The sequence below is a fragment of the Camelina sativa genome, chromosome 13, assembly GCF_000633955.1.
Source record: "Camelina sativa cultivar DH55 chromosome 13, Cs, whole genome shotgun sequence".
In the NCBI taxonomy this organism is placed as follows: Eukaryota; Viridiplantae; Streptophyta; class Magnoliopsida; order Brassicales; family Brassicaceae; genus Camelina; species Camelina sativa.
The window spans coordinates 7,614,273-7,632,632 of record NC_025697.1 but is presented as its reverse complement, the minus strand read 5'-3'; the positions used below and the strand labels follow the sequence as shown (position 1 = coordinate 7,632,632).

Here is an 18,360-nt window from a genome sequence, read left to right as displayed (position 1 = left end):
TTTTTTTTTTTTTTTTTTTTTTTTTTTTTTGTCATCTGAAATATATATCAAAGAGAAATAAAGGTGGAATACATAAAAGGCCGGCAGGACTTTAACCTCTGGAAACTAAGCCGACGATACTTTACCCCCAGAAAAACAAACAGGCGAGGATTAAAGCTCGCGGAAACTAATTCTAGTAAAGAAGAAGTTATCTCATATCAAATATCAAAGGTTTCTTTTAAAGATTTACAGAGCTAAAACAAAATTTTAAAGTCAGTAATAATTGTTTCTTATATTTGGCCACCAAAGTTTATAAAAGATGCATTCACAATTCCCAACACAAAGTTAGGACTTCTTGTGCTCCCACATTGTAATATGCAAGTGACATATCGTCCTTCAAAACTCCGGCTTTCCCACTCAACGTCTGTTTGCTTGCTGGAATTCTGAGAATCACAGCTATTTTCTCTTTCAAACGTGCCACGTTTTCCGATAACGACGGCACCATGACCTCCATGTATGCCTAAGGCGTGGTGAACAGAAATCCTGACTCTACCCCAACCCTGAAAATGTCATAACTAACTGCTTAGATACAACAACTCAGAAGAAAAGAAAAAGAAATGACAGGTAAGCAAGAGTCCGGAGAAAACATTACCGGACGTTGAGCAAGAAACTCGTCTTCTGGAACAAGGGCCGACTCGTCACACGTTTGTCTCTTTGGCTCTAATGGTTTTGGTGGACGAAGAGCAAATTGCTTCATCACTAAAAAATGTGCAAATCCTGGATCCATATCCTTCTCCTCTCGCTTGCCACTTGCTTCCTCCCCATGCTCCTTCCGTTTCTTCTCCCAATGCTCCTTCTGGAAACGATCCCATTGAACACGATGGAAACAATTCTCAAGAAAATTCTCAAGAATGGTCTCCATACGAGCGGCCTTCTTTCTCAGCTTTTCTTTCAAGATTTGAGGACGTAAAACTTCCCCGTACGCTTGAACAAGTCCACTGAAAAGAGTGAACCTGCCATCACTTGGCTTCATAAGGGTCCATACTCACTCTTTCCTTGAAACCCACCCAAAACACTTCCCCATACCGCGCCACAAACTGCGCTGTGAGCTTAATAATATCAAGCTCCTTAGGCGTCATCCCTACAGGAAGTCTATACGCAAACTTGTGATATTCTAGGGGCAGAGGAGGAACCTTGAACTCAGCCGGAAGATAGGTCTGTGGATCACCATACCCTGAATTAGTAGTTGCAGCAACAGCCTGGATGTGTGTAGCATCTTGATTCTTAGCACGGTACTCAGTAAGCCTATGCTGGTAAAACGCGTGATAAGGATCAGAGCTATTCAAAAAGCTGAATATTGCTTCATTCTCATATTTGTCTGTGACCCTCCTCTCAGTCTCCAACCCTTCTTTTGCCAGGAAAAATGCAGTTCTCTCTAGCATAGTTTTGATCTGGAGGTGGAATTGCTACACCCGTCGGAGCTTGACTTCGATTCCTGATCCTTTAAACGAGGATGTGGTCCGAGATTCCCGTTACCGCGGAGCCGCACTTTTTGACTCTCTGGTAACGTATTCCACAGAGCTTTTGCTTCCTGAAATAAAAAATAATCACAAATCCAATCACACAAACTATAGCTTTTAAACAAAGAAAATGTTGAGATAACATACCTCAACCAAAGTGATTCTGTTGACCTTCCCTGTGATTCCCAAACGAAGTAATTCGCTTCCATGACGCCATTCTTCAAAATGTCTCTCAAAAGCCTTTTTCCCCGAATAGCTATAGTCTCTACAAATCTCACATTTATATTCCTACAAGAAAAGTTTAATAATCAGTATCACAAAACTCTCTCTCTCTCTCTCTCTCTCTCTCTCTCTCTCTCTCACTCATCATTTAACATCAATGGTCTAATAACTACATTACCTGACCAAGGCCGAGTTTGTAGAGCCAGTATGGTATTGGCTTCCCATCCCAACCCATTGCTACACTTTCTGACTCTGTATGAGCTTCCTCTTCCTCCATCACTTCAAATGTCAAAGCCTTTCTCTTCTTTTCTACGTTTTGTTTTGTCCTCTCGATTGCCTGTATATAAGGTGACCGCATGATAGTTCAAGCACAACTAAAATACCTGACATGCTCGGGGAGGGAAAAAGAAAATGTAAATACAACAAACCTCATCAAGTAAATCGCAGAGTTTCTTCATTTTGGCCTCCATTAGCGACTGTTTCTTTTCCAGTCGCGCTTGCTGAACAAAAATGGAATCCATTAAGCATAACCCACTCATACTGGAAAAAAAATGCGCTGCTAGGAGATCATAACATCTGTGAATTAATACCAGCACCGGCTCTATGGGTGTGCGGACGGTGCACCAACAAGTTGGTAGAGGTACCCAAAAAAACAATCCCAAATTTTATGCAGAAGTAATAAAGAACCCTTAAACACGCTTATAAAAAAACATGTAGAACACAGTAAAACAATAAAGAAAGAGAGCAGCTAAAAACCTTGTGGAGTATTCTGTCCAAATCTTGCAGCGGCTCAGTTCCCTGGAAAAAGTAGATTAAATACTCTAGCAGAGCTTCCATATACTCTGCGTATTGCCTTATATGGATAGAAACAAGTCCAAAAGACAGAGAGAGAGAGAGAGAAAAGCATTCAGCTGAAGGTAGAAGAAACAACGAATGAAGATCTCTAGGTAGAAGAAAACTCAATAAAATATTTTACCTCGACAACTGAAGTTTACGCGGTATTTTCTCTGGTTGGGAAAAAAACATCAAGATAAGCTGAATATTCAACTCTTTCCCCAAAATCAGAGCTGTTGTATTTGTTATACATATCATGCAAGTCCAAGAACCGACCAGAGCATTCCTGCGCAACAGACAAAGAAGATTTTAACAATGTTGAACAAAGGGACTTAATACAATGTCATCAAGAAACAGAAACTCACCTCTACACTGAACCCAATTACTGGTTCATCCTTGAGGAGTGCTTCATGAGCATCAGCGAGGCATTCAGAAGGATGAATTCTATGATATTCAATGTAGCTGTAGGTTTATGAATTCAGCTGGGAAACGTTACTAAAATACAGACAGTGACTTTTGTATAAGAGATTCTTAATTTTGTCAAATGAAAAAGAGAAACAAAGATCATCCTTGATTGAAAAATAAGAAGGGGTCTATCTATATATATATATATATATATATATATATATATAAAGGTAAAAGCAGGTCCTGATACAGAAGATGCAAAAGGCAAGAAGCAAACCTCTTCCAGTCGAGAAAAAAATGCATCAGACAAATTCGTAAACGTTGCAGTTTGGTCAACATGCGGAGCTATTGCATATTCAATCTCCCCATCCTTCTTGTCATCGGAATGAACCTTACAGTAAACAAGAAGCAAGGTTAACCAAGCAGAATAACTTCGCCCAAGGCATCTACTGATGTGAACTACAAGTGATTTTTAGAGTCAAGACTAAAGTGGCCTCTACGTCAATAAGTAACATAACTCAAACAAGAATCACGGAATTCAGCTGGGAAACAGAACTAAAATACCGACAGTGACTCTTGTATAAGAGATTCTTCAACTGAAACTGAGAAACAAAGGGGTCCATCTACTATATATATAAAGGTAAAAGCAGGTCGTGATACAGAGGATGCAAAAGGGAAAGAAGCAAACCTGTACCAGTCGAGACAAAATTGCAGATAAAACTGCATCACCATCCTCCTTTTCATCGGTTTGAACCTTACAATAAATAAGAAGAAGCAAGGTTTAGTAAGCAGCATAACTAAGACTAAAGTGGCCTCTAGGTTAGTAACACAACTCAAACAAGTATCCGCTTCCAGAACTCACATGTTCTTTCTAATCTATAAAGTATAAACCTCAAGAAAACGAAAACAGAAAAAAAAAAACTATGGAGAAGAAGAAGGAAAAACATACAAGTTCCCGAGACTTAAGTATGATAGAATCGGTCATTCTCTGGAGACGGTGGCCTTGCAACAATTTCTCCACCGGAGTCCGTTGTTCTGTCTTTACAACTTCCATAATCAATTGCTCCAACATTTCAAGGTGGTCGTGTTTGGAGCGAAGTTCCTCGAGCTCGTGACTGATATAGGCAGAAGGAGCCCCGAGTGAAGAAGTTGAGCCGGACATTATCTACAAGCACGCATACAACAATTATGAGAAACATTGAAATCAGATACTAATATAGGGTTATATTATCGCGGAGGTGAACATGAATTTGATCGATAGGGAACATAAAGGGCGAGAGTAAATAAAGCTACTAATTAGGGTTTTCGAGAGAGATTGACTAAATTAAGAAACACCGTACGTACCTAAAAGCCGGTTAGGAGTAGGAACAGTGACGTCGAGTCGAGAAGAAGCCGAGAGCAAACGATTTGGTAAGAGATTACGAAACGATTGACGCAAATCGGCAGACGAGAAAACTAAGAAGATCCTCTGACAACGACGACGAATTGAGTTGCCGCCAAAAAAAAACCTAACTGAGACCTGTTTGTAGTTTATAATTTCGGTTTGCTAATGGGCCTTTACTCATTGGGCCGACCGACTTAGTGATATAAAAGGGGTCTCATCACTTTTAGTGATTGTAAAATTCTTGGAATTTTGAAATTTTTAATTTGATCCCTCTCGTTAATTCTTCGCAAGGGTTAAATAAAAGTTCAATCATCGATAGTTATAAAATAATGTTGGCAACCAAAAAAAAATGATATATATTGTAAAAAGGGAAAAATGTCGAAAAAAATCCGAAGTTATTTTTATTTGGAAGTTTAATACCCAATTGTTTTAGATTAGAATAAAAATACACCAAATAATAAAAAACGTGTTATTTAAAACCTAAAATAATTAGTGTTGTTATTTTCATACCCACGATTTTTCAACAAAATTAAAATTCCAATTTTACCCTGGTTATCTAATTAATTATTAAATTATAATAAAAAATTCTCGGTTTTCTGCTAACCATATCAAACCGGAAATTAATTTCGGTTATCTATTTCTTTATCTCTTCTTAATCTCTTCTTCCTCCTCTCTATAGACAAAGGATCTTCGAAATATTTCAGAAGTAATTCACTTTTGATCTGATGATAGGTACCAAAGTAGCCTACCAAGATAGATAACATAACTGGGGAAGAGAAACAGAAGAAATTGAGGTTAAGGTGAAGAATCAGAGGAAGAGAGAAGGAAAGAGAGAAACGATTAGGAAGAAGAAGATAAACATTGTTCTTGATTAATTTTTTTTTAATTTTTTTTAAGAAGATAAACATTGTTCTTGATTATTTTGTTTTCTCGTTTCTACAAGACATTTGTTAACTTAAATATAACTCCTAAAAGGCTAAAAATGAACTAAGGTCCAATCCCTTGTTTGATGAAGCCCACGAAGGCCCAATACTCTGATTCGAGTCCTAACAATACTCCCGCCATGAAGAGCCAACTTGTCCTCAAGGTGGAAGATAGTCAAACTCTGCGAAGCTGATAGTTAACTTGTTTGCTCCGACATCTGCTTTTATCACCTTAACTTCAGCTGTTGATGCAACTTGAGTGTCCCTCTTGCTCAAGAATGTCACATCAAACTCCCTGAACACTTCAAGAGTAACCTCAAACTGCCTACATCCTCTTGCTTCAGCTTGTATTCCAAACAAAGATGGGTCTTCTAAAGATGGAACCGGCTTTGAGACAATCCATTCCAGCAACTTGCACCAGCGGAAAACTCCATTTTTCTCATATGGAGCAACAAGCTGAGTCAGTTCTTTAACACCAAAAACGATTAAACCTGTTCCACGAAGCCTTTCAATCGCCCATGGTATTAGCTTTTTCAAAACAACCCCACAGCTCAAAAATTCCTTCATCACTACCATCAAACTGTCCGTATGAGCATCTTTCCCTTCTTTCGATAACATTATTTGACTACCTTTCTGCATTAGTTTCATCTTTTCACTAACACAAACCAATACTTCATACCTACTATTACTCGCCCCTGAAAGCTCCATCTTGTCCTCAAGATGATAGGATAAGTGGTATCTGGTCTTGAATGTGGGTGCCAAGGCTTCAAAAGACATCTCACCCCACATATTTTCAGTATACTTTGGTGACTTCTTCTGTTGTATATTCTCCAATGTTGATGGAGTACACGATTCTAACTTCCATTGTGTTCTCCACTTTGTATCACCGCGCCTTTGAAATGCAACTCCAAACAGGTTGCCAAGTCTAGCCTTTATAAAAATCAACTCCTCTTTGTCATTTAACCCAAGAGAAGGATCCAAACGCTTGTTATGAGGTTGATCCTTCCAATCAGAACAAGCAAAAGTTCCATCTAATGAATCCCATGAAGACTCTATCTTGTCCTCCAGATGAATTGATAAGCTCTTTGATCCGTCAATGCCAAGGAGCTGATGCATAGGTTGCATTTCATCAATTATCCACTTTTTGAATTCCCACTTGCTCACCTGCTTAGAGACTGACTTCTGCATCTTGTAATAACAGCATATTAGGAGCAGGTAATGACTTCTCAGCAGCTTCTGGTTTTGGCCCACATCTAGCAGTTTGTCACCATACATAGACCATAAGGATGAATTACTCTCGTTCCTACCAAGAGCTTTTTGGACAGCCCTAGTTAGAACCTTATCATAGTGACCCAACTCATCAAGGAATGGAACTTGAATTTCCTGGAGTGTAGTAATCGTTTCCTGATAATCCCTTTCATAAATCATAATCCTCATTCTAACACATCTGCAACATTCCACTAACTCGTTCAATTGAGCTTGTTCCACCAAAAATCCACCAAGTTCCCAAACTAGATTGGCCATAGAAATCTCAAAAAATTGTTTTCTTGTCATAATCATAATACTGCCTCTTGTACGCCCATCAAGCTTCTTAAACATTGGCAAAGCCTTAATACCTATACCCTGATTTATGACCCACAACTAAAACATTCTAGGATTAAAAACCTTACCAATCATGTGAACTCTCCATGACCGTTTTCTTGTCATAATCATAATATTGCCTCTTCTACGCCCATCAAGCTTCTTAAACATTGGCAAAGCCTTAATACCTATACCCTGATTTATGACCCACAACTAAAACATTCTAGGATTAAAAACCTTACCAATCATGTGAACTCTCCATGACCGTTTTCTTGTCATAATCATAATATTGCCTCTTCTACGCCCATCAAGCTTCTTAAACATTGGCAAAGCCTTAATACCTATACCCTGATTTGTGACCCACAACTTAAACATTCTAGGATTAAAAACCTTACCAGTCATGTGAACTCTCCATGACCACTCCCATTGAAATTTGTCAAACCAAGTCCCACCTGGATCCCAAGCGCCACTAACCCAATGAGAAACTCGCAGCAACATAATCATCCAATTGCTACTGTAAAATCTCACCAAAAACTTCCATTGAGCTTGTTCATCTAACCATTCTCTTGGATCCCATACACTCCTAATCCAAGATAGAGTTGTCATTTGTTCCTTGACCTCACAAGCTCCCACCAAAATTTTAGTAACACCGTAGATACCCTTGTTTACAACAGATCGCAGAGTGCCTCCTAGACTTGCAATTTTATCCAAATCCTTCTTCCTTGATCTTCTTATCTTGACCAAATGATAGCCATGCTCAATGGAAGATCTCTTAACTTCTCCGTGTTGACTTTTCCGTAATGGTAGAGCAAGAGAGTCACATTGCCTTCCTCTTTTAAATCGGTCTCTATGGAAACATTTCTTCACCAAAATCTTTTTAAGAAACATTGACTGTCTTGAGAATGGAGGTTTTGAAATCCCAAAATTATAAGAAACTTTCTGGGTGGAGACGCACACAACTTGTTCGACGAATTTTCCAAGAGGAATTGTTGAGTTTTCCACCAGCTTTTGTTCACCAGATTTTGCTCCTGAAGTCTTCTGCATCTCAAGGTTTTGTGTGGGTTGTGGTGTTGGAATGGCCTTCTGAACTTGAACATCCACCTCTTGTCCGATAACATTTCCCAAGGAATTTTCAGGTTCCTTAATCTGTTCAAGTTTGGTCTGGGCTTGTTGAAGCTCGGCTCTTTCTCGTTCCTGTTTCAGAATCACCTTCATCTCGCAGACGCTAGATTGCAACGCCTCTAGTTGGTCACGTACCTGAAGCAGCAAATTGAAATCTTCTTGACTAAACATTAACATTGTCAAAGTCGAGAAGATTTGGAGTCAATGAAAGCACCAATTGATAGGTACCAAAGTAGCCTACCAAGATAGATAACAGAAATTGGGAAGAGAAACATAAGAAATTGAGGTTAAGGTGAAGAATCAGAGGAAGAGAGAAGGAAAGAGAGAAACGATTAGGAAGAAGAAGATAAACATTGTTCTTGATTAATTTTTTTTTTATTTTTTTTTAAGAAGATAAACATTGTTCTTGATTTTTTTTTTCCCGTTTCTGCAAGACATTTGTTAACTTAAACATAACTCCTAAAAGGCTAAAAATGAACTAAAGTCCAGTCCCTTGTTTGATGAAGCCCACGAAGGCCCAATATTCTGATTCGAGTCCTAACATCTGACCAGAGCTCAGAATTATATGCTCGCCAGGTGTTAGATAAAAAGCCTCATTGAAAGTCCCAGGCGCCATAATGAGCCAACTGATATTTCTTGTATAGAGTTTTTAATGCTTTCGAGGATATTCAGAGTGAAATATTTAGTCTTGGGGTGTTTAGTTTATTGATTATGGAGCTTCTAGAGATGGGTTTGTTTGAACAAGCTCTTTGGGTGAGTCGAGAGATGAGTTGTTCATCGGATTCGAAAGCTGGTATTGCGATTTTGGATGTATTGGTTAGAAAGAAAAGGTTTGAGTCAGTCTGGGTTGATTACCAACTTATGAAGAATGTAAAAATTGTAAATTACTCTATGGCACCATAACTAGCTACGAAACCAATCTACCAAATTCTCGAATTAAATTGTCTCATCGAGTTCTCTCACTCTAACGGTGGAGATGGAAAAATTAAAGAAATTACAAACCTGCAATACACCGAAGACGGTGCGGTCAGTAGGTTGCTATTGTGAACCGGAGAAACGAGTTCTGATATACTAGATGACAACCAAGTAACGCTGCAATCTAGGATTCCCTGGGTTCATCGACAGCTCCGACTCCGACTCGACCAATCCTTCTTGTTTTTCTTCTTCGTCACTGAACCCCTCGATTCTCGCAACCTTTGAGACTCTCTCGAGCAACTTCTGAGAAGACTTTGAACCGAGAGGATGCTTCAGATTATCGGACATATTCACACGCCGATTAGAGAGGAAGAAGAGATAAAAGAAATAGATAACCGGAATTAATTTCGTTTGATATGGTTAACAGAAAACCAAGAATTTTTTATTAAAATTTAATAATTAATTAAATAACCAGAATAACATTGGAATTTTGATTTTGTTAAAAAATCGTGGATACGAAAATAATAACACTAATTGTTTTAGGTTTTAAATGACATATTTTTATTATTTGCTGTATTTTTATTCCGATCCAAAACAATTGGATATTAAACTTTTTTTGGTATTTTTCCCATTGTAAAAATGGTTACTCTATTTTAAAATATCATTACAAGTTCTAGATTTCTACCACATGAATATCTAAAAGAACTCCCTACATACTTCTGTTAAACAACAACCGTCCGATCAATATAGTAAATACTAAATCCAACGGTTTAGAAAACCAAACAAAACAAAGAGAAAAAACTCTTTGTCCCCTCCCCTCTCTCTCTTCCTTATCTCTCTCCGCCACTCTCTCTCTCTATTTCCCCGAACTCTCGTCTCCAATGGCCGGTCTACTCAAAACGCCGTCTTTACATCTGACACCGACGCTTCTTCATGCTCCCTCTGTACCCTTTAAGCCCTTTTGTGTCTCCTTCGCCGGAGGAAGAAATACCACCGTCTCACTCTCTCGCCGAGCTTCTCTCCGGTCTGTGTCTAGCGGCTATCCTCTTCGGTTACTGAACCTTGTACCTTTTGCTTCCGGAGAAGCTGAGACTACGGAGACGGAGGTGGAATCGAACGAACCTGAAGTCCAGGTTTTTCGATTTCGACTAACTTCTGTTTACTTTTTTGGGGTTATGTTGGCTGGAGGGGTTAGGTTTTAGGGTTTCGAATTGGGATGCTCATGTACTTAATTAGAATGTTATGATGAAATTCTGAGAATTTTGGATATGGTAATGCTGGATTTGCTTGTTCTTTGCGTAAAGTTTTAAGCTTTTGGTTGATTTTGTTTTCCTCTTTTAAGTAACGTTCACATAAGTAAGAGCAATGAGTAGGATTCTTATTCAGTATAATCAGGCGTGAAATGGTGGTTGTTAATGTTTCTAAGGATACATCAAGTCTGATGAATGGTGGATTTTAGATTCTTTGGGCATGATGTATTCCTAATATGAAGGAGTTTCACAAGCATTTTACCATGGCGTGTACAGTCGAAATCGAATTGACTCGTTGATTCTTGTATGAGGGTTCACAGAGAAGGTCCTGAGTATTTTTGGTGTTAATTCTGATTGTTTAGGTGTTGGTGTTGTTTGTTTTAAGATTATATTCTGTTCTGTCTCAGCTTTTATAAGGAATTGATGTGAAAATGTCTGTATTGCTTTCATCTGATTCTGTCTTCCTTGTGAAATCATGGAGCAGGAGACGGATGGTGTGGAGAGTGAAAATGTCGGAGCTGATGAAGAAGAAGCGGCTGCTATCACAGCGTTGCTGAGTTCATATAAAGAAGCTTTAGCAGACAACAATGAGGGGAAGATCGCTGAGATAGAAGCATCTTTAAAATCCATAGAAGATGAAAAATTTCTGCTTGAGGATAAACTAGCGTCTTTATCCAATGATTTATCGGTGGAGAGGGATCGGCTCATAAGAATCAGTGCAGATTTCGACAACTTCAGGAAGAGGACGGAGAGGGAAAGGCTAAACCTTGTTTCAAATGCTCAAGGAGAGGTTGTAGAGAATCTGTTGGCTGTTTTGGATAATTTCGAGAGAGCTAAATCCCAAATTAAAGTGGAGACTGAGGGAGAAGAGAGAGTCACTAATAGTTATCAGAGCATATACAAACAGTTTGTAGAAATTCTGGGCTCACTTGGTGTTATCCATGTGGAGACAGTCGGGAAGCAGTTTGATCCAATGGTAATATATCTTTCTTCTTTCATGAGATCCAAAAACGTATTTTTGTTGCTTGCTGGTGATGTTAATCTTTAACTATGGAGGTGATCTTTATAATCGAAGTGCTTTGGATATTAATTAGGATAACTCGATGGTATAGTGCCACCAGAATAATCTTGATTAGAACCTAGATATGCTTGTTACTTTGAAAGATGGATGGAACAAATTATGCTGAATGATACTTTGTGATGCAAATGATCATGGAATCTCAAGGTTGGGTTTAAGGGTCTCTTATTCCAGTTAGATAGCTTTTGATTATCACAAAGTTTGAGAAGTACATAACCAATCATGAATCTAGTACCAATCATAAAGTGTTGGAGACTTTAGATGAGCTTGTTACTTTGCGAGATGGTGTGATAGTTGTCAATGAGTTGGTAGTTGGTAACCTTATCTATTGCCTTTGTTTGATGGTCTTTCCATATATATAAAAGCTGACATCTCTTTTTTTTTGCTTTTCTCTTTGTTGTGTAATAAAGCTACATGAGGCAATAATGAGAGAAGATTCCGCGGAATATGAAGAGGGTATAGTACTTGAAGAATACAGGAAAGGTTTCTTGCTAGGGGAAAGGCTTTTACGTCCGTCGATGGTGAAAGTATCAGCTGGACCTGGACCAGAGAAGCCTGGTGAAGCTGAAGCTGAAGGAGAAGAAACAACTGCACAAGGAAACTCAGAAGAAGAAGCTTCGTCAGCTTGAAATCGAAGATAGATCAATACTGAGCAGTTTTTGTGTGCGTGTGAGTGAAACGATACAGAGAAAGAGGGAGAGGTCCGTTTGGCCCTATTAATTGTTGTTTATTATTGTTATTGATACGTTATTGCGTTTCTACAGAGTCTATAAGGAAATAGAAACGAGAATTTTCTTTTTTAGAACTCTTAAATTTGAGTATTCGATACCGGTGGAGGAGATCATGGATTTTGAATTTTTGGTATACAGCTTGAAATTTAAAGAACATGAAGAATCAAGAAACCAAGAAAATGCCAATACGAATATTTGTAATTAAAAATACTACTGGGTCAGGTTATTTTGGGTTTTCGAGTGTGTTTAAGTGTCTAAGATTTGTTCATATTGTCGTGTGTGGGCCACGTTGATTGGGATATATCAGTTAAGTTGGGACCAATCATTAGGAGTTAGGACACAGAAGAACAACAATAGGATGAAAAAGTGAGTGATTCACTTCATTTATTGGTAATTATCACAAAACTTTTAGACCGGATTCGAGGTGTAATAATAGGGGTCATATATATAGGTCTGGAACATCTTTAATACAATGCATAATTGCATATTTTGCGTGTGACGTACAAATATAAATGCTAGCAAAGTAATTCCTCAGCACCTCAGTAGTAGTCAGTAACTGTCCCGGTTAGCTTTTGAGCAACGAACCGAATGAATATAGTAATTTGTATTTGATTGGGTTTGTTTACCAAATGTCATAGGAGTAGGTAACGAGGAGAATCAAATTTTCTTATGAAACAAATACAAGAAGACGTTAAACAAGGCCATATGACACATGAAACACATTGAATGAAAAATGATACTCCCTCTCTATCACAATAGATGATGTTTTAGGATTTTCACATCAATTAAGAAATTTTTTTAATGTTTAGCTATAAATGCATTCTTTATTTATACTAATATATTTTTATAATTATCAACCAATAATAATCCATCAAATTTTTAAAGTTTCATTGATTTTTGAAATTCACAATTTCTTAGCACTAATTGATTAAAGTATATAGAAAATCATCCTTTAGTATACTGAGGGAGTAGTTAGTAGTCAGTCAATTATTATTATGATTTATTTCACGACAGAAATGGAGAAAGACAGTAGTAGTTGACAATACTTTCATTCAACAAAAATTAATGGTTTGTCATATTTGGAATGTTAAATTGCAACTCAGAGATGGCAATCCATTTCTTTCTGAAAAAATATTAATTAAATACGAAGATATAATAGTCAAATGATGATTTAGGGACATACTTTAATATTTTTTTGCCAAAATTTTACCAAACCGGTCGTCGTATGATAATTGTCAGAGAAATTAAATGACAAGTCTTTGTACAATCCCATGTTCGAAACCAGTGAGGTTAGAATCAAGAGACGTTTGAACATTTTTTTTTTTTTACACAAGTAGTATCATTTTGTATGAATATTTAATATTTGATTACTAGAATCATGATTCATGCAAAAACATCGCATTCTTATCATGAACAAATATATTGCTTTTGACGACTAAGTTGGTCCTACTCACCTATACTCTTAAAAGAAGATTAATTAATGTACGAAGGACTGTCGCCAGTGGCTTCGCAAAATGGTCCTGAACCTGCTACCGTTTCATGCATCTTCGTTTTTAATCAAATACCCCCAATTGCACCCTAACACTTAGGGAGAAAAGATAATACAAATTTCAGAATTAACAAAAAAAAAATAGAAAAGAAAAGAAAAAGATCTATGACGACAACGTTCTATGACCTACATTTTGATCTGGATATTATTTACTTTCTAGTTTCTACTATTAAAAAAAGGAATCTTTCAATAATGCACTTATTTCGGCGGATAATAATAATTAAGACAGTTTTTTCTTTAGAAAAAAAAAAATTCTTCTAGCTTTTGTTGTTGTTGTTGTTGTTCTCCAGACTATGTGCTGCAAGCCAACATTTGTGAATGGGGCAAATGGAAAATAGCTTTATCCGCGATAAAATTACAATGTCATGTCCTATCCACTGATTCTAAAATTTACTTAGATGTAGATATATTGCATGATTAAGACAAATCTAGCTCGATTACATTTTGTTATCCAAAAGTTACATTTTTGCTTTTCATTGTCATTTAATTTGGAGTGTCATTTATATGTAAAGTATCTATAATTAGAGTTGAAAAACATGGGATAATTAATATCATATAAAGACAAAAAGAAATGATTTTGATCGCAATCACATTTAAAGGTGCAAATATTTATTTTGCTATACCAAAAAACTAGGTGACATGGATGTATATACATGAAGCTGTGCCTCAAAACTTGTTTACGTAGGACGTAGCTATGCGCGGCCATGTCTTCGATGAACCCACCTCCTACTCGGTTCAGCCAATTTTATTTACGACACGAGCGAAAATATAACATGTTCATAATAAATAAAGTCAATAAACCTACCTAATAAATACAATCTTGATGCTGGACACGATCCACACAAATCCTCGACGCTCCACCATCCACCCCCAATTGACCATCCATGTTAGATTTGATCTTCAATACTGATCATGATCGTCTTTTTAATTGAGGTGTTGTCTCTTCTTTTGTTTTTCTTTTACATTTCTTACTATTGTCTTTTCCGCTCATTAAGATTTAGCAATTTAATTTACCAAGAAAATTAGCCGGTCAAAGTTTCACATAACACGTCAAGTCACCAATAGGGATATGAAAACTCTTATCATATCACATTATTTGAGTGTGCATGTTCTAAAAAAGAAAAACTTATTTATATTAAAACAATCATATATATATATATATATATATATATATTACATATATAAAAGTTATAACTCTCTTTCCGATGTTAGCTAAAAAAGCCGTTCATACCTTGACAGTCGTTAGGTAAGCCATTTATTTTTCATGAAAACTATGGAAAGAAAGTTACACTGGGCGGAGCAGGAAAATTGGTTTCTAGCAAGCCAAAAAGGAGAAAAGGAAGAAGTGAAAAGAGGATGATATATGAAGATTCAATGGTGACCGATCGAGAAAACAAAACAAAATGACTGCTATATAACGTTCACATGCATGTGCCAAACTTACAAACTGTATTTCGTCCAAAAAAAAGACTTAAAAACTCCAGTTTCTATCTTGTAAGTTGTAACTTGTAAGTGTATATATATATATATATATATATATTATAAAATATCAGAATTTTTTCTTTCCTGTTTCTGTTCAATACTTTTCATATCTTTATAACCAAAATTTTCTCAAAGTTATTAACTTATTTTGAGTGAAGACACGGTTTTCTCGGACTGCTATTGAAAAGCTTTCAGTTTGTGAAGTTTGATCAAGTTGCTTCTCCTTCTCTTTTTTAATTTTCTTCCATCGGGTTTCATTTTCGGAAAACATTATAAACTTACAATCGTGTATCACTTCATCTCTATCATGAGGTTAATTGCTTTTGTCAGTAAACTGATTTTCGAATATGTTTGTGCGTCATGTTTTTATACATTTTTGACATAGGATATCAATTTCATAGATTATACAAATTTTGTAAAACCTACATACCTTTTTTTTATTATATAAATGAAAAACCAAAGCTCTCTCTCTGTTGACGAGGAACGTGTTCTCTCTTTAATTTTATCGGCAACATTATCCTTTATTTAATTTTGAGTAAAATCACTCATGTCATGTCTACAAAAGTAACATTTCAAAATGAATCATTCAATATGATAGCTGTGAACCATCGATTTGATCATCAATGGTTAATCTAATTAAGTTAATCACTTGGCTCATGTCTCATGAGAGGAGATTCTTTCATTTTTGTTAAAGAGAGACAGATTTTATACTTACTAAGCCTAACAAATCAATATGAAGAAAAAGATAACACATAAAATGGCAATAAACCAAGTATATACAGCATGCAGTTGAGAGTCTCTCTAACTGTAGATGCTTCACGTGAGAAAATAAATAAATAGTATTCAGTTATAAAAAACATACTAAATAAAATTCATAATAAGTGTCATAGTAAATAAACAAAAACATGCTGTAGTATTTAAAACAAAGTGCTCATACATCACGAGAATATATAAAAATATATACATATACCTGGAAAGAATAATGGTGGTTTAAAAAAGAGTTAATGCCAGCAATTAAATACTACAACATGTTTATTTTAATATTTTTTAGGTTATATTTTTATATTTAAATTATAGGAAAAGTAAATATATATTAAAAATTGTTAAAAGATTGTAAAAGTTTTAAATATTATTTGAAGATAAGACTATTTTCATAATAAACAATTAATTTCTTATTTTTATAATTGCTAATATTTTATATGGATAATAATAAAAAATATGATGCAAATAAAGCAACTATATATATTCAGTACTTAACAAAAATAATCTTTGAAAAAATTAAAAAAAAAAAAGATAAAATTTTATGCCCCAAAAACCTCCGCTATGAAAAGAAAAATCTGTTCTTAGCGAATCATCTTGTAATAAATAAAATATAAGTAAAATAATTAATTACCAGCAAAAAAAACGTTTAAGAAAATTTTGGTTTCAAAGAAGATCTCTCATTTACTCAAAAGTTCAAGCTCGATGCATGAATACCTTGATATGATGCTCATTTACTCCAAATTAAGTCCGACCTTTTTTTGGATGTGACGATGCGTGGGTTAGATGAATCTTTTGAGCACGTGGACTCGTGGACAACAACATCTCCTCACTTCACCGTCGATTGGTTTTCTCTTCTTCCTTCTTTGTTTATTTCTTATTACTATAGATCTCTATGTATGGACCGTACGTATGGTCGTTGAAACAAACAAACCTATCGATATTTTCCATTCGAGATTAGGTTTTTTGCATGATTTATATTTCGTATTACATAATGTATAATTTATCCAAAAATGATCAATCATAACATATTAACATGATATCAATTGTATGTTTATAAGTAACATTTAATAACAGTTAATATATTTTATATAATTGTGTCCCCTCCTCCTCCACGTGATTAAATTCTCAATTTAACTAGACTTCACACAATAAAAGGGATCAAACTGATCACTCCAAAAAAAAAACACATCTTAACTACTACTACAACAGATGGGTGATCTATCCAAATCCAAAAAGGATTAGAGCCATTTACAAGCACTAGTTAATTTAAAAAACAATTGCCCATTGTTAATTTCCTTAAACAAACAAAACGACACATTTCCTTTCTAAAACGTTTCCACATAAGAGTATAATATACACTTTTATGTTACGTTGTTTGTAAATACACTCAACTCCCATTTGCTCTCTCAGTATATGTACAAAACTCCTTTTAAGTTAGGGACCCCTTTAGTTTAATTTAAAAACTCTTCATTTAACAAAAGCAGATTATCTATATATATTCAATCTCCTTCTCTCTTTCTTTGTCTCTCAGTATATAACAAGCGTTTATAGTTTTGTCTACCACACTTCCAAGAGAGAGAGAGAAAAAAAAATATTACACTAGCTTATTATTTTTCTTTTGTTCTTGCTTCTCTTCTTTTTATTTTTTTTTTCTTTTATTCTTCTGAATTTTCTGGGGAAATCTTTTTGTTCTCGGTTTCTCCGACTCTTTCCACTTGAACTAATAAGGTTAATTAAGAGGTAAAGTACTCCATACTTCAACAAAACTTCTTTAACTATATATATACATATGCATATATAGATATTCTGTTTATAGGATGAATTATATGTTGATAATTCATTCCAAGAAAAGTTTTATATATATCTTTTTGGCATTTAGGATGCACTTAGCTTCTCTAATCGGTGACGCGTGTGTGGATATAGTCGCGGTTACACTTTTTCATAAAAATTGTAACTTTTTTTTGCTTAGAGAAAATCAAAGGGATATATAGAGAAAAATGAGTAGGGGTGGTGGAGAAATGGAAGAGAGACTACTAAACGAGTCAGAGACAGAACAGAGGAGGGAGAGCCTCTACCTGAGAAAGAAGATCTGGACTGAAGTAAGGAAGATGTGGAGAATAGCTTTACCATCAACTTTGTTCAGAGTGACGTCGTTTGGGTGCATTGTGGTGGCTCAAGCCTTCATTGGTCACTCCAGTGATACGGGTATCGCTGCTTATGCTCTCCTTCAAACCACTTTCATGCGCTTCGTCTACGGTATTATGGTAATTAATCTCCCTATACGATCCATCATATTATATATATAAAATATTAAACTGCTACGGCTTACGATTGTCGTCAACTTTTTTTATTATGACTTTACAAAAGGCAAATAATATTTTATTATTTTATGTTTGTCTTTTGTTATTAATTAAGCAATCAAGGGAATTATTAGATTTAAATCACAGATTTATACAATTGACTCACATGGGGACAATAGATATTTATTGACAAATTATGCATAAATCCGTACGACGAAAAGCAATGAATGATATACTTAGCACTAAGCAATGAATGATATGCATAAACACGTATAACCTAATGGTTTGGCTATTTTCGTAGTTGTGTCTCACTTTAACCGTGA

General features: G+C 35.7%; 1 protein-coding gene, 1 long non-coding RNA gene and 1 pseudogene across 2 annotated transcripts; 1 reads left to right on the top strand and 2 right to left on the bottom strand.

The window, feature by feature from the left end:
* LOC104735821 lies at positions 105–3,583 on the bottom strand (annotated as a pseudogene).
* LOC109125085 lies at positions 3,646–4,444 on the bottom strand. Its single transcript, XR_002034923.1, has 3 exons — positions 4,305–4,444; positions 3,910–4,125; positions 3,646–3,714 (listed from the first exon to the last, which is right to left on the bottom strand). It is a non-coding gene; the product is annotated as an uncharacterized LOC109125085 (long non-coding RNA).
* On the top strand, positions 9,687–12,020 carry LOC104735819 (protein GrpE-like). Its single transcript, XM_010455672.2, has 3 exons — positions 9,687–10,018; positions 10,620–11,111; positions 11,624–12,020. The coding sequence occupies exons 1-3, from the start codon at positions 9,767–9,769 to the stop codon at positions 11,840–11,842; spliced, it is 963 nt and encodes a 320-aa protein (XP_010453974.1). The 5' UTR covers positions 9,687–9,766; the 3' UTR covers positions 11,843–12,020.